A 12,458-nucleotide genomic window follows, 5' to 3' on the forward strand; every position below is an offset into this window, starting at 1 on the left:
TTTGACTGTGCAAATCGTTTTTGCGGTTTTTGTGCTGTCTTTTTAAAGTCATTGATTCTTCTGATCTAGCATGAAATTTAGCATGTTACTCAAAGCAAAATGCAAGCTGCTCTGAGTTATAGGAGATCAGGAATTCTAGTGACTACTGTTGATGGAAAGTTTTGTTGGAAATTTCTGTCACTGTTTTCCTGCCAGACCATGTGTCAGAGTTAAATTATTATGCTTTTTTTTTTTTTTTAAATTGGAATGTCTTTATTCTTCTTCTCATTAGTCACTCCCTGCAAAAAGAATATACTGCTTTTTCTGGGTCATTGAACCCTACACAAATTTATTTCCATCTCTCAGTATTTCCGTGGAACGGAAATAAGCCAAGAGTGAAATTATAAGCCTGTACAGCTTGCAGAAGGATGAAACCAGGCCAAATTTCATTTTTTCCCCTGCATGAAACCCTTTCTAAGCTTAACCATGTAGTACTCTAACTGAAGAAATATTGAAAAAATTTGCTATTTTTCAGATAACTTCTGAAAGTTATCTGAAACACAGAAAAAGTAATAACAGGGGAGAATATTAGTAATAATGACAAGATTAGCAACAGGGAAGAGCTGTTTGGCTTTAGCAGACTAAAAATCTTTTCAGAAATGCTTCAGAACAGGTAGTTCAGTTCCTTCAGGAATAGGAATATATTCATAAATGGAGTGTTACCTCAGTGTGTTCATAAGAAAGCAGAACTATTGTCTGAGAAAAAAAAATAGTTCAATTGGGTACAGAAGTCAAAAACCAGAATGATCTCTCAAGCTGTATTTTACTACTTCATAGCAAAATAATGCTCTTATGAGAATTCTTCCTATACATAATAACAAGCCATGTGGAATTTCTTCCCTTAAAACTTGAGATACCCCTTTTTGCTAGTTATTTTAGAATTAAATCTCCAAAGGAGCATTTCAAAGTATTGAAGGATCAGAGAGAATCCCTTCATGTTTCTAAAAGGGACAAAATTTCCTTCATACTCTCCAGTTTATAAAAACTCGTCTTAATTTAAGTGAAATTTTTCTGAAGACTTTATATAGTTTCTCATTAAAAAAAAAAAAAAAGTGAAATTTTGGGATTCTTAGTTTAGTTCTCGTTTTAAAAGAATTCTGTCTAATGCCAGGGTTACCTAAGCTAGCCAGATGAAAAAAACAAAATTTGGTTTGGGACTTTCATTTTTAACAAGGCTACCATGTGTATTTCATCAAAACAGTTGTTTGCCTGTGACATTCCTTGAGAGGCATTATCCTGACTGGCAGATGGGTAAATGAAAGAGCCTTGCAGGAACACAGTGTCCTCTCAAGGCTGTACAAAGATAAGTGCAAAGCCTTGCACCTGAGGGGAAAAAAAAAAGAAAAAAAAAAAAGAAATCTCTGTACAGTCTACCATGTTGAATGGGAATCATCAGAGCCCCATCTCTAACCTTGTGCCCAGTACTGACTCCCAAAAGTCAAGACAGGTATCAACAAACAGGAAAAAGTCCAGCTTCTAAAGTGGTTAGTAGAAAAATCAGACTTTTCCAAAAAGAGCACCATCAAAGAGCAAGAGGCTGTTCTCACAGGTGTCAAGGGAAACTGATTGCATATAAGGAAAAGAACTTTTCCCATGAGAATGGAAAAACATTGAGGCACATGGCTCAGAAATGTTACACTCTTTTCCTCCTTCCCATCAGCTATCCCACATGAAGCTTGTACTCGTGATGTTATTTTCCTTTTGTAAACAACATTTTACTTCTTTGCTACATCTGGATGCCCTCTGGTGTCAGAATGAAAACTTGTGTCATAAACCAGTGTTTGTGGACAGCCCTCGTGCTCCAGCAGCAACACTGGTCTGTCACTTGTCACCACTTGGCTGCTGAGAATGGAGATACTGGGGAGTCTGTACAGCCCCATAATGACTGGGGGAAAGGAGGAGATGTTTTAAGGTCTGTTGCTACATGTGGATAGGGATACCATTTTTAGTCTCTTTGCTCACAGTGTTAAAACTTGATTTTCTTCGTGATGTCTTTAAGCTGGTTTAGTCCTCTACCAAAGGGAAGGAGGACGTGCAATTGAGTGGCTTCTAAGCATGAAAGGAGTTTTTTTTCCAGCTTCTGGCTTCACCACTGCAATGCAAGAATGATAGAAGAAGGTCCAAAGAAGTTTCAAGAATATCTAAAAGAAATATGCTGTTTGTAAATACAAGGAATATGTCTGTACACTCAGACCTTTCTGTCTTGTTTTGTTTCCTTTTAGCAATTTTTAATTGCCACAGTCAAAACTTAAAATACTAAGTGCAGATAATTGTTTTGAGGCAAGATTTTCCTTTTCACTGGGAAGACTTTTGGTATAATTATTTGCTGTGCTTTTGATGAATACTGAATTGTTTTACATTTCCAAATCTAGGATGTGCTGATGGAATTGTTGGAGCAGTGTGCTGATGGACTTTGGAAGGCAGAACGCTATGAACTCATTGCTGATATATATAAACTTATAATTCCCATTTATGAAAAACGGAGAGATTTTGAGGTACTTAATTCATCAAAAGTAAATTTGAGCAAGAAAAAAAATCCTGAATTTTCAAGTCTAACTGCATGGCACATTGGACATCACATAATAAGAGTATTAAAATAGTAACTGATTTTTTAAATGCTTGTTTTAATTTTAAATAGTTAAATTTTTCTCTTTAAATATAAATAATTAAAAATTAGTCTTACATGTCATCATCCTGACACAAGTGCTAAACCTAATACTGGCATTCAGCAAAAGATTTTCAGTTGTTACTGGCTTTAAGGACATAATCTGTTATTTTAAGATAGGAAAGTTCTGCTTTGTTCTTCTCCCTCATTATTGTTTTCTTGTACTTTCAGAGGCTGGCTCACTTGTATGACACCCTCCATCGAGCATACAGTAAAGTTACAGAAGTTATGCATACAGGCAAGAGGCTGCTGGGAACTTATTTCAGGGTAGCATTCTTTGGACAAGTGAGTATTACTTTCACTGGTCTGCTCCATGCAGTAAGAAAAACCTGAATTTATTTTACAAGGTTTACTCTTGCATCATCTGTATTGATACCGTGACATAAAAAGCACAAGGAACGTGTTCTGTATGAAATAAAGAAACACCATCAGTAATTTATTTTTAAAACATTTATCAATTCCAGTAAAATTCTTATAATTTTCCTCAGTAAATTTTTTGCCTTTTTTCCTTTTTTCTTCTTTTGTTTACTACCTTAAGGCAGCGGTAAGTTTTCTGTAACATCAGTTTTAGCAATGTATTGACTTAATGTCTGTAGTGCTACGGTGTGGTTTGCAAGGCTGCTTCTTAGATTGGTATGCATTAATAGCCATTGCAAGTCCAAAAGTAACATCAAGCTCCATTTAGAGAACGGATCACTCTTTTCTATGCATCAGTATTGCATGCTTCCAATCAAAGTTCTGGCTGAGTATTGGGCAGCTTCACATCCTCTGGTACGTGTCTAGAATGCCTCTGTATCCCTATGGCATCACGCAGTATCGAGTAGTACACTCTCTACATGCATATAGCCCAGTTGCTTAATTGTCCAGCTGAGCATGGAGAATTGTAAAATACTCTTGTAGCAGTATAATTTTACATGTATTCTGTTGTCTTTTATGACTTTATAGCAATACCAGTTTACAGACAGTGAAACAGATGTTGAGGTAATTACAGTAATCGCTTACAAAGCAAGCAATGCAGTACAAACTACTGCATTTCACCTTAGTTTGGTGTGGGTATTTTTGTCAATCTAGCCTGTGTTTATACATGATATGTTGTGCTTCTCTATTTTGTCTGTTTCGTTTATGACAAAAATATTTATTTTCTGGTTTCAAACATGAACTCAACATGGCTTGTTGTTTTAAACCAATATGAACTGTTTCACTTCCCATGTATTGTGCACTTAGTTGTGGTTTTAAAAACAGTGGTATGTGTAATACAATAAAGAAGTATATACCAGTTGTACATCATAAAATTAAGATCTTTGCATAATTAAATTTAATCTTATGGAATTAATTTTTATTACTGCCTAAGGAAAATTTTCAGATTATTTTTATGCAAACCTTTGCCAAAATAGTCACTTGTGAATCAGATAGTCCTGTTGGGCAGGACTACCAGTTTTGGCAAGTGAAACAGTGCTGCAAGTTCACTTTTATTTAAAAGTGATGGAAACTTATCTCAAAGGCTTGGCACACCATAGAATTGCTACAAACTTTTAAAATTTAAACTCTGTGTTTCCATTATCTTTCACTCATGTTGTAGTAGAGAATTACATTTTTCTGTTGTTTTTTTTATTCTCTTAGGAGACCTTTCTACTTAGATTTTAATTTCTGTCTATTTATGTTTGCTTGAATACTAATGTTAAATGTTTGTATTTCCTTTGAACTACACACATTGTCCATCTTAGTCATTGCCCTATGTTTTATTCCCCAAGATTTTGATTACTTCCTTTTTTACAGGGTTTCTTTGAGGATGAAGATGGAAAGGAATATATCTATAAAGAGCCTAAACTCACACCTCTTTCAGAAATTTCCCAAAGACTCCAAAAACTCTACTCTGACAAATTTGGAGCTGAAAATGTCAAAATGATTCAGGATTCTGGCAAAGTATGATCTTTATTCTTTCTAAAACATTCTTATATATTGTTTTCACTAGTTTAGTTGAAATACTGTGGGATCACTGTTACTCATTTGGTGCACAAGCATCTGCATCTAAAAACTACTGTTGGAAAGGCATGAGAGGAATATTATCTCCTACTAAGTATGCCTTTTAGAACAACCAAAAAGCTTAATTTCTGTAACGTTACCTCTCACAACAGTAATTGTATCTTAGAACAAATTTGGATTATGATCATATTCTGTGCCAACTTCAGCTATATTTCTCGCAAATTCACACATAGTCATCCTTTGGAAGCTCTTCCCTTTTCCACACCTCAGCCTTAGACTTTATGGTGATTTTCTCTTAGTATAATTTCATGGCTCTTTTGGTTCCTTGATAAGGATCCTTTTGAATCCTTTATTCAAAAATTCCTTTTTCTGGCCTTTAAGTGCAGCAATGGTGAGCATTTCAATATTGGAACTTTAAAAGTAGAGGAGGACTTGATGAAAGGGCTGGGTTTCATGATCATGAGCAGTTAAAAAAACCCCAAAAACCAACCAAACCAAAACATTCACAATGTGCTGTAATGCATCTGACTGTCTTTCTTCCTAATAGTTAAAAACTGTGAAAGCATGAACATTTCCCGTATTTTCAATAGTTTAGAGGTTAAGAGAACAAATTCAGTTTCCTAAAGTTGTGTGACTACTTTTAGATCCACTTTATTCACAATGTAGCTTTTTGATTTTTTTTTTTTTTTTGGTCCTGTTTTGAAGGTAAATCCCAAGGATTTAGATTCAAAATATGCATATATTCAAGTTACACACGTAATTCCATACTTTGAAGAAAAGGAGCTGCAGGAAAGAAAAACAGATTTTGAAAGGACTCATAATATTCGTCGCTTTATGTTTGAGATGCCTTTTACTCAGGGTGGCAAAAGGCAAGGAGGAGTAGAGGAACAGTGTAAGCGACGGACTATTTTGACAGGTACTGATGGAATGCAATGCTTTGACTGGAAGCATTAGTTCAAATGGTCTAATTTTGTCCTGTATGGGTTTTTTTCATTTCACCTTACTAAGTTCTTTATAGCTATCAGCTGAAATACTTTTCATATTTTTGGCCACAATTAAGGTTTTCAAATTGATTTCTTCAGTGGGGAATCCTCAAAATTATTATCTCTTTTTCCTTAAGCTTCCAGAATTCTGAATCTGGAGTCTGGCTTTCCTTTTTCTTGTGTTTTGTCTCTGTGAAGTATGAGTTTCTATATAAATAAACTTGTGAAAACAAATAAGTGACTTTATAATAATAAAGTGATTTCATAATAATAAGTGACTTGGTAGGTGTCTGTAGCCAGTACTTGTGAAGAAATAGAAAATACAGCTTTGCTGTTTTTGATTCTGCTCTTTGAGATCTGTGAATGTCAAGCAATCCTTTTCACAGTTATCATATAAATTCAGTGGTTTATTTTTTTGGTGGTTGTTAGTAGCACTAATGACAGTGATCTTTCTTTGCTGAGATGCATGTAAGGCTGTGCATATTTGCATTTCAGGGTCTTGTTTCCTTGTCCATTTGGTAGTATTTCTAATTATATAAGTTATTAAATTGGGCAGCTAATTACATCAAAATGAGATTTTAGCATAAGGTTCTCTCAAAGCACACCTTATTAAAATATCTTTTCCTGACAATGTTAAACTTGTTTCTGTCCACAGCTATACATTGTTTCCCATACGTGAAAAAGCGCATTCCAGTGATGTACCAGCACCACACTGATTTAAACCCAATTGAAGTAGCAATTGATGAAATGAGTAAAAAAGTTGCAGAGCTTAGGCAGCTTTGCTCTTCAGCTGAAGTAGATATGATCAAATTGCAGCTGAAGCTACAAGGAAGTGTCAGTGTTCAGGTAAGACCTTTGCCATGCAGCTGTTTCATTTGCTTCTGTCCTTGAAAAAGTTATATAAATAGCATTTTATAATTAATTTCTATTCTGTACATTCAAGAGTGTCCTAAATTAGAAATATGCTCACTGTCTGTAGTTATTTCCTGAACTGGAAAAGCAATAAAAGTATTTCATATAAATAGCTGGTCAGAGACAGTTACACAAAAAAATTAAGATTCATCTCTGGAATATGTTGCATTGCAGTCCCCACCAGATTTTGGCATAAAGCTGAAACTGCTAGAAGATAACAGATGAACTTGAAGATAAATTAGCATATTTTGCCTAGCTGTAGGTCTGCCCACAGTAGGTCTAGCATACTTTTGTAAGAACTCTATGGAGGTAAAGAGTGAGTGATAATTTGTAGGAAGAAGAAAACCATAGACAATCTCATTGTGCATGCCTTTTTGCCTAAGGCAGGCAGGAACTGGAATGTATAAAGATTCACCAAAACAGGGTACCTGAAGCAGGTATAGGATGTACAAGTCAATGTGGAAAGGATCTTCAGAAAATGCAGTGACTAAAGTGCTGCTCTGTTACTTTAAACTGATTTGAAACGAACTGTTAATACGGTCATGTGATATGACCAGCTGTCATATTCAGAAAAGGATCCAGAAAAGGGAAAAAAAAACAAACCAAGATTCCAGAATCAGTAAGTGGTCAAGCTATAGTGTTTGGGATGAGAAGGGAGAGACTTGTATTAATAATATGAAGGAATAATGAGTCAGAAGTCACTGAAACCACTTCTCCTGTAGCTGCCATAAGAGCACAATTAAATTTCTGCAGGTTTTTGCAGAATTCTCAGTTTGGAAAGCTGTTTTCAATAGATACACAGACCAAACAGTAGTAGGTTTAGTTCATTTTCCCACCCTAATTTCATAAACAGAGATGACAAATTGGCAATATCTACAGTTACTTTGCCACATCATTGAAGTGGTTTCTTTGTGCCAAGACAGGTTTATAGCACTGGAAAGACCTCTCCTGCTCTAATGGTCCAACTCTAGCAGTTTTCTTGTTTTCCAAGTCCAGCTTTTTTGAAATCAATCTCTTCTCATGAGAAAATCAAATCCAACACCTGTAGCACCTGTTATTGCTAAGACAGGATGTCAGATCTCTGACTGGTTTTTAATTCTTGTTCTTTTTAGGTTAATGCTGGTCCACTAGCATATGCAAGAGCTTTCTTAGATGACACTAACACCAAAAGATATCCAGACAATAAAGTAAAGCTCCTAAAGGAAGTTTTTAGGTATGGCATGGAAGGTTTGGGATTTCTTGGGGATGGGGGAGAGGGAAGGAAAAAATGAACCTTTTTTTCCAAGACTCATAAAAATTATTTTTGAAACTTCCAACTTCTAAAGTGTTCTGATTCATTAAAAACATACTTTAAGCTGACATTTTAAATCAATCTTTTGAATTTCTATTTGAGAACTTCCTTATTTTCTCTAACTCAGGCAATTTGTTGAAGCCTGTGGGCATGCTCTGGGTGTAAATGAACGACTGATAAAGGAAGATCAGTTGGAATATCAAGAAGAAATGAAAGCCAACTACAGAGAAATGGCAAAAGAGCTTTCTGAAATAATGCATGAACAAGTATGTGTTGAAATTAAGTTATACATACTATCATTCAGAATGTAACTATAATGTGAAAAGAATGTGGGAGATGTATGTAATGCTTTACACAAAAGGATTGTTTATCTTTTCTCTTTCTATAGACTATAAGTCATGAAATTGTGGACCTTCATTTTTTTAGGTTGTGTATTTTCTTGTCACCAGCCTGTTTTTTTGTAGGCAAGGAGGACTACAATAATTATGAAACAAATGTAATGAAATCAATATATATGATCTACAAGCGTAGCCCTTTCTTGTTTGATTCTGGAGGTATAAATAATTGCTGTTGCAACAAAGAGTTAAATGTCTTTCAAGAGGTATTCCAATACATTTTCTTGAGGGAAGTCCAACACTAACAAGCTAGAAATATGGGGGAAGGAAAACAAAAACTTTTGTGGAGTGAGATGTTCCACTCAACCTTTGCGCCTGGGTTCCATGCTAGAAATGTCTCATGACATTCAAAGGCAAAGATACTATTTCTAGGAGGACAGGAAGAGCTGAAGTTCAGTGCTTGATCCCTACCTTCTTGATATTTGTATTCATCATATTCGTCACTTCAGCCCCCTTTTCTTTCATCCACAGTTAATTTTATAACCTTTTTCCAGAACCACTGAATGGTTTATAATTCTTTAGAGAGATTTGCCTTAATTTTGCCTTTGCTTAGGTGGTACCCAAAACTTTTATGGCAACTTTTTTCTATTCAGAAATGTTCCACCTGTCCAAAATTCATTTCCCATGCTTTCTTGCTTTCCATTATTTCCCAATGTGGTTTCTCAGGTACTGTGTTCTGAGTAGCTCTGTGATATAAAGTAATTATTTTGAAGCATATTGACTTTATTTTCCTTTCCCTGTTTTGATATCCTGTCACAGAGAAGAGCTTATGACACAACTAACTCTTTTTTACTACCACCAATAGGGAACATTGTGAACCAAAGTGTATAGGAAGTGATACTATTTTTCCAGAATTATCTGGTTGGACGTGTTTTTTTAATAAAAAACAGTAGTAGAAGAAAACAGTTTTGAAAGATTTGTGGAACAGAAAAAGAGTTTGCTTAGCTAAGAGAAGTGGGACAGTTTGACTATATTTCAGTGTGACTTATTGATAAGCAGAGGAGGGTTTGGAATGGAGGATAACTGATTGGAAAGCTGACTGAGATGAACAAAGTACATGAGAGAATTTGACAGTGATACAGAATACCCCTTTGGAAAGGAGAGGCAAGTGTTTTGGTCAAAGAATGGAATGATAAATGCAAGATTAGCATTCCCCTGGCACAGGAAAAAGTAAAAGAATATTATGAAAATTTGTACACAAGAAAAAGTACTTTGAACTCAATACAAGATGTAGATATTTAAAAAATGCTCAAGTATGTGAGTTTCCAAAGATTAATGATAAGAAAAAGCATGTTCTGAAACATCAGGAGTAAATCACATTACCCCTTCTTCTCTTGGTTTACATTTAGACAAACAACTGATATCCATAAGGTACTGTGAACAGAATATGGAAGTACAGCGCTGGCTGCAGTAACATGTACTATTAGCCTACCACTGTGTTCCTATACAAATGTAATTAGTTGTACTTAATTAAAACATGCAGTGTTGTTGGTAGTTTTGCTTTAGTTGTTTTCTTTTTCAATTAGACTGGTAATTCCCCTGAATGCTTAGAAACATGAAGGTCTTCACTTAAATCTTTGAAAATATCTCCTTTATGAATCTGCCTATTGCTGTTTTGGGAAAAAGAGCTTTGCATCACTGAAAAAACTATTAGCTGTAATATCTTCAAGGTCTTAACAACTGCAAAAACTTTGTTATAAAAATGCATAAAAGAATCTTAACAGATTTTTTTTTTCTCCTCTGCTGCTTGCCAATATGATCAGATGGGATGGTAATTAGTTTTCTCTACTTCTTTACTATTAGTTTGTCTAATCTTATTATAATTCCCTTTTACGGTATTTCTAATTTTAGCATCAATTTATTTATAGCTGTAAAGAAGTAAATCTTTTTGGTGCTTTGATAGCTTTTTGCAAGAAATGCTCAAATCATACCTCTAAGTCAAAAAAGGAAAACCAAAAAAGGGCAAAAAGTGAGCTTGTCACTATGAAACTCCTTTTGAAAGTTAACAGGAGGAATGATATAAACTGTCCAAGCATCCTCTCCAGAGGACTGTGTAATATCTGAGTTAGCAGAACTGATACTGGAGAAGTAACTTCTCCTAAGTGTATAAAAAGATGGCTGCAAAGAGTAACCATTTCCAAAAAGTTTTGTGCAGTTGAAAAAGTGCTGAGAGGTTGAGTCAATAAGCAGCACATCAAGAAATTAGTTATCTGTTTTAGACATGCCTGTGCCATTTTGTAACATTTTGGTAAATGTGTGTCTTTCATTTTAAGATTACTCCAGTGGAAGAAAAGGCCAGTGTCATGCCCAACTCACTACACATTTTCAACGCCATCAGTGGAACTCCGACAAGCACAACAGTTCATGGGATGCCCAGTTCTTCTTCAGTTGCATGATTGTTTTGTAAAGGAAAGTATGTTTGTTTCTTTTAAAGTTTGTGGATTTGCTTCATTGTGTGCAAACTCAGGTTGACCTTGAAGCTAAATGTTGGGCACATGCAAGCTGCGTAGTTCATACGAATGTCTGAGCACACTTAGCAAGTAGCAGTTACTGGTAATAGTCTTTTAGAGTAAGGGAGGCACACATATATATATTTTTTAATCTTGCTGGTAAAATTTAAAAGTGTTCACAATGTCATTGCAGAAGTGCGTGTTGGAAAATTATGAAGTTGAAGTTAGCTTCTGTTTTTCATTAGAAAGTATTATTAAAATGAATTGCACATTACAAAAAAAGTGTTGTGGGATGTAATTTTGCAGATATGTAACATTCAGGTGTTCTTTTTGTGTATGGCACATAGAGATTCCAAGTACAAGAACTATTTTGGGGCTAGACAGAGACACTAGTTTTTGGGGTTTAATGGAACTGACAATAGTAGTTTTTGTACCATTTGGCAAATTGTTGTGCTTTATTTTATACCTTGTTGCATTTTGGAGGTATACGAGCTTAGATCTTACTAAACAACTAAATACAACCAAAGGTCTGCATTAATGAACACTGAGTTATACTAAAATATCAATAGTAGTAAATTGTTATGTACATATTGTTTGTTAATACAGTCCATACAGTCTGTACATAAATGTATTACATTTCTAAGCATTTTTTTAATATTCATATCAGCTTTTACCATTCTGCTTTCAGTTTATTTTGAAAATTTGCTCATTCCAAGTATATGCAGACTTTACAGTTCATTTATCCCTGTATATAAATAAGTGCAATATAAAGATGTATACAGTCTTTGCTATGTTAGGTTTATATGCAGTTATTAAAAGAAAAACCTTTTTTGCCAAAGCAATGGAGTATGTAATTGGTAATCATGGTTCCTGTGGTAAATGGTGGTATAATTTAAAGCTTTTTCCATATTCTTATTCTTTTAAGACATTAATTTAGTAATTTTATATTTGGGGAAAATAAAGGTTTTTAATTTTATTTAACTGGAAGCACTGTCCTGCTGTAATTAAACATTCTGTACTACATCTATATTAAAAGGAAAAAGGTAGTTACTTTTCTCACTGTGTGCTGAGTTTTTTTGTTTCAGATTCATCCCTGACATTTGGGAAAAATGAAAGCTTGATTTTAAGAAAATGTCTTTTTGCATCCTGTGTATGAGATGCAGACACCTGTAGGTCTCATTTCACATTCCTTGTCAATAAAGAGAATTAGATTATTAGTTAAGACATCAGTTTTGAGTCCCTCACATTTGACTCAAGTACCATGTTACAGGAAATACAGGTTGTTATTCACCAGAACAGTCTTCAAAACTTGTCATCACATGGCAGTAGAAATTACCTTTTCCTTATGACATAAGGTTTATTGTCGTTTTTCTGTAACATACCATGAAACACATATATTGCCATTACTCATCAAAGGTTTTTTCTAAAGCAGCTCATCGTGGCAGTGAAATGCTGAATATACTCTGCTTTCTCTATGTTTCTGAAACAAAATTTCAGGTTGTTTAAATTATTTTTCCTCAAAGAGGAAAACAATCATACACTTCTAGACAGTGAACTCATAATGGTCTAAGAAGCGCAGACCCTTTTCTTTTCCTCTGCCCTAAATTCTTCACACTTTTGTTCATCTGTGGAAATGGGTGCAGGAGCGCCTACCTGAAAGGTATTTCATTCTTGGGAGAATATATCCTCTGAAGTTGTTTTGCCATTTGGGAAGTCTTCTGTATCCATGTATTAAGAGAT

The 12,458-nt window shown here is 34.7% G+C and overlaps 1 protein-coding gene across 21 annotated transcripts in view; it reads left to right on the plus strand.

The window, feature by feature from the left end:
- DOCK9 (dedicator of cytokinesis 9) overlaps positions 1-11,774 on the plus strand; it is a 110,721-nt gene extending 98,947 nt beyond the window's left edge. For 14 of the 21 annotated variants that reach the window (XM_015633473.3, XM_015633498.3, XM_015633570.3 and 11 more), the window contains 10 exons: positions 2,412-2,534; positions 2,876-2,989; positions 3,243-3,248; positions 3,650-3,685; positions 4,481-4,627; positions 5,393-5,603; positions 6,326-6,516; positions 7,695-7,795; positions 8,001-8,139; positions 10,542-11,774. In XM_015633473.3, coding sequence (XP_015488959.1) covers positions 2,412-2,534; positions 2,876-2,989; positions 3,243-3,248; positions 3,650-3,685; positions 4,481-4,627; positions 5,393-5,603; positions 6,326-6,516; positions 7,695-7,795; positions 8,001-8,139; positions 10,542-10,664 — 1,191 coding nt within the window. In that variant the 3' untranslated portion in view covers positions 10,665-11,774. Of the gene's footprint in view, positions 1-2,411; positions 2,535-2,875; positions 2,990-3,242; positions 3,249-3,649; positions 3,686-4,480; positions 4,628-5,392; positions 5,604-6,325; positions 6,517-7,694; positions 7,796-8,000; positions 8,140-10,031; positions 10,040-10,541 lie in introns of all 21 variants that reach the window. The other 7 variants (XM_015633539.3, XM_015633578.3, XM_015633452.3 and 4 more) reach the window with 2 other exon arrangements.
- Positions 11,775-12,458: the final 684 nt, after the last annotated feature.

This window comes from Parus major, chromosome 1 (assembly GCF_001522545.3).
Source record: "Parus major isolate Abel chromosome 1, Parus_major1.1, whole genome shotgun sequence".
Classification (NCBI taxonomy): domain Eukaryota; kingdom Metazoa; phylum Chordata; class Aves; order Passeriformes; family Paridae; genus Parus; species Parus major.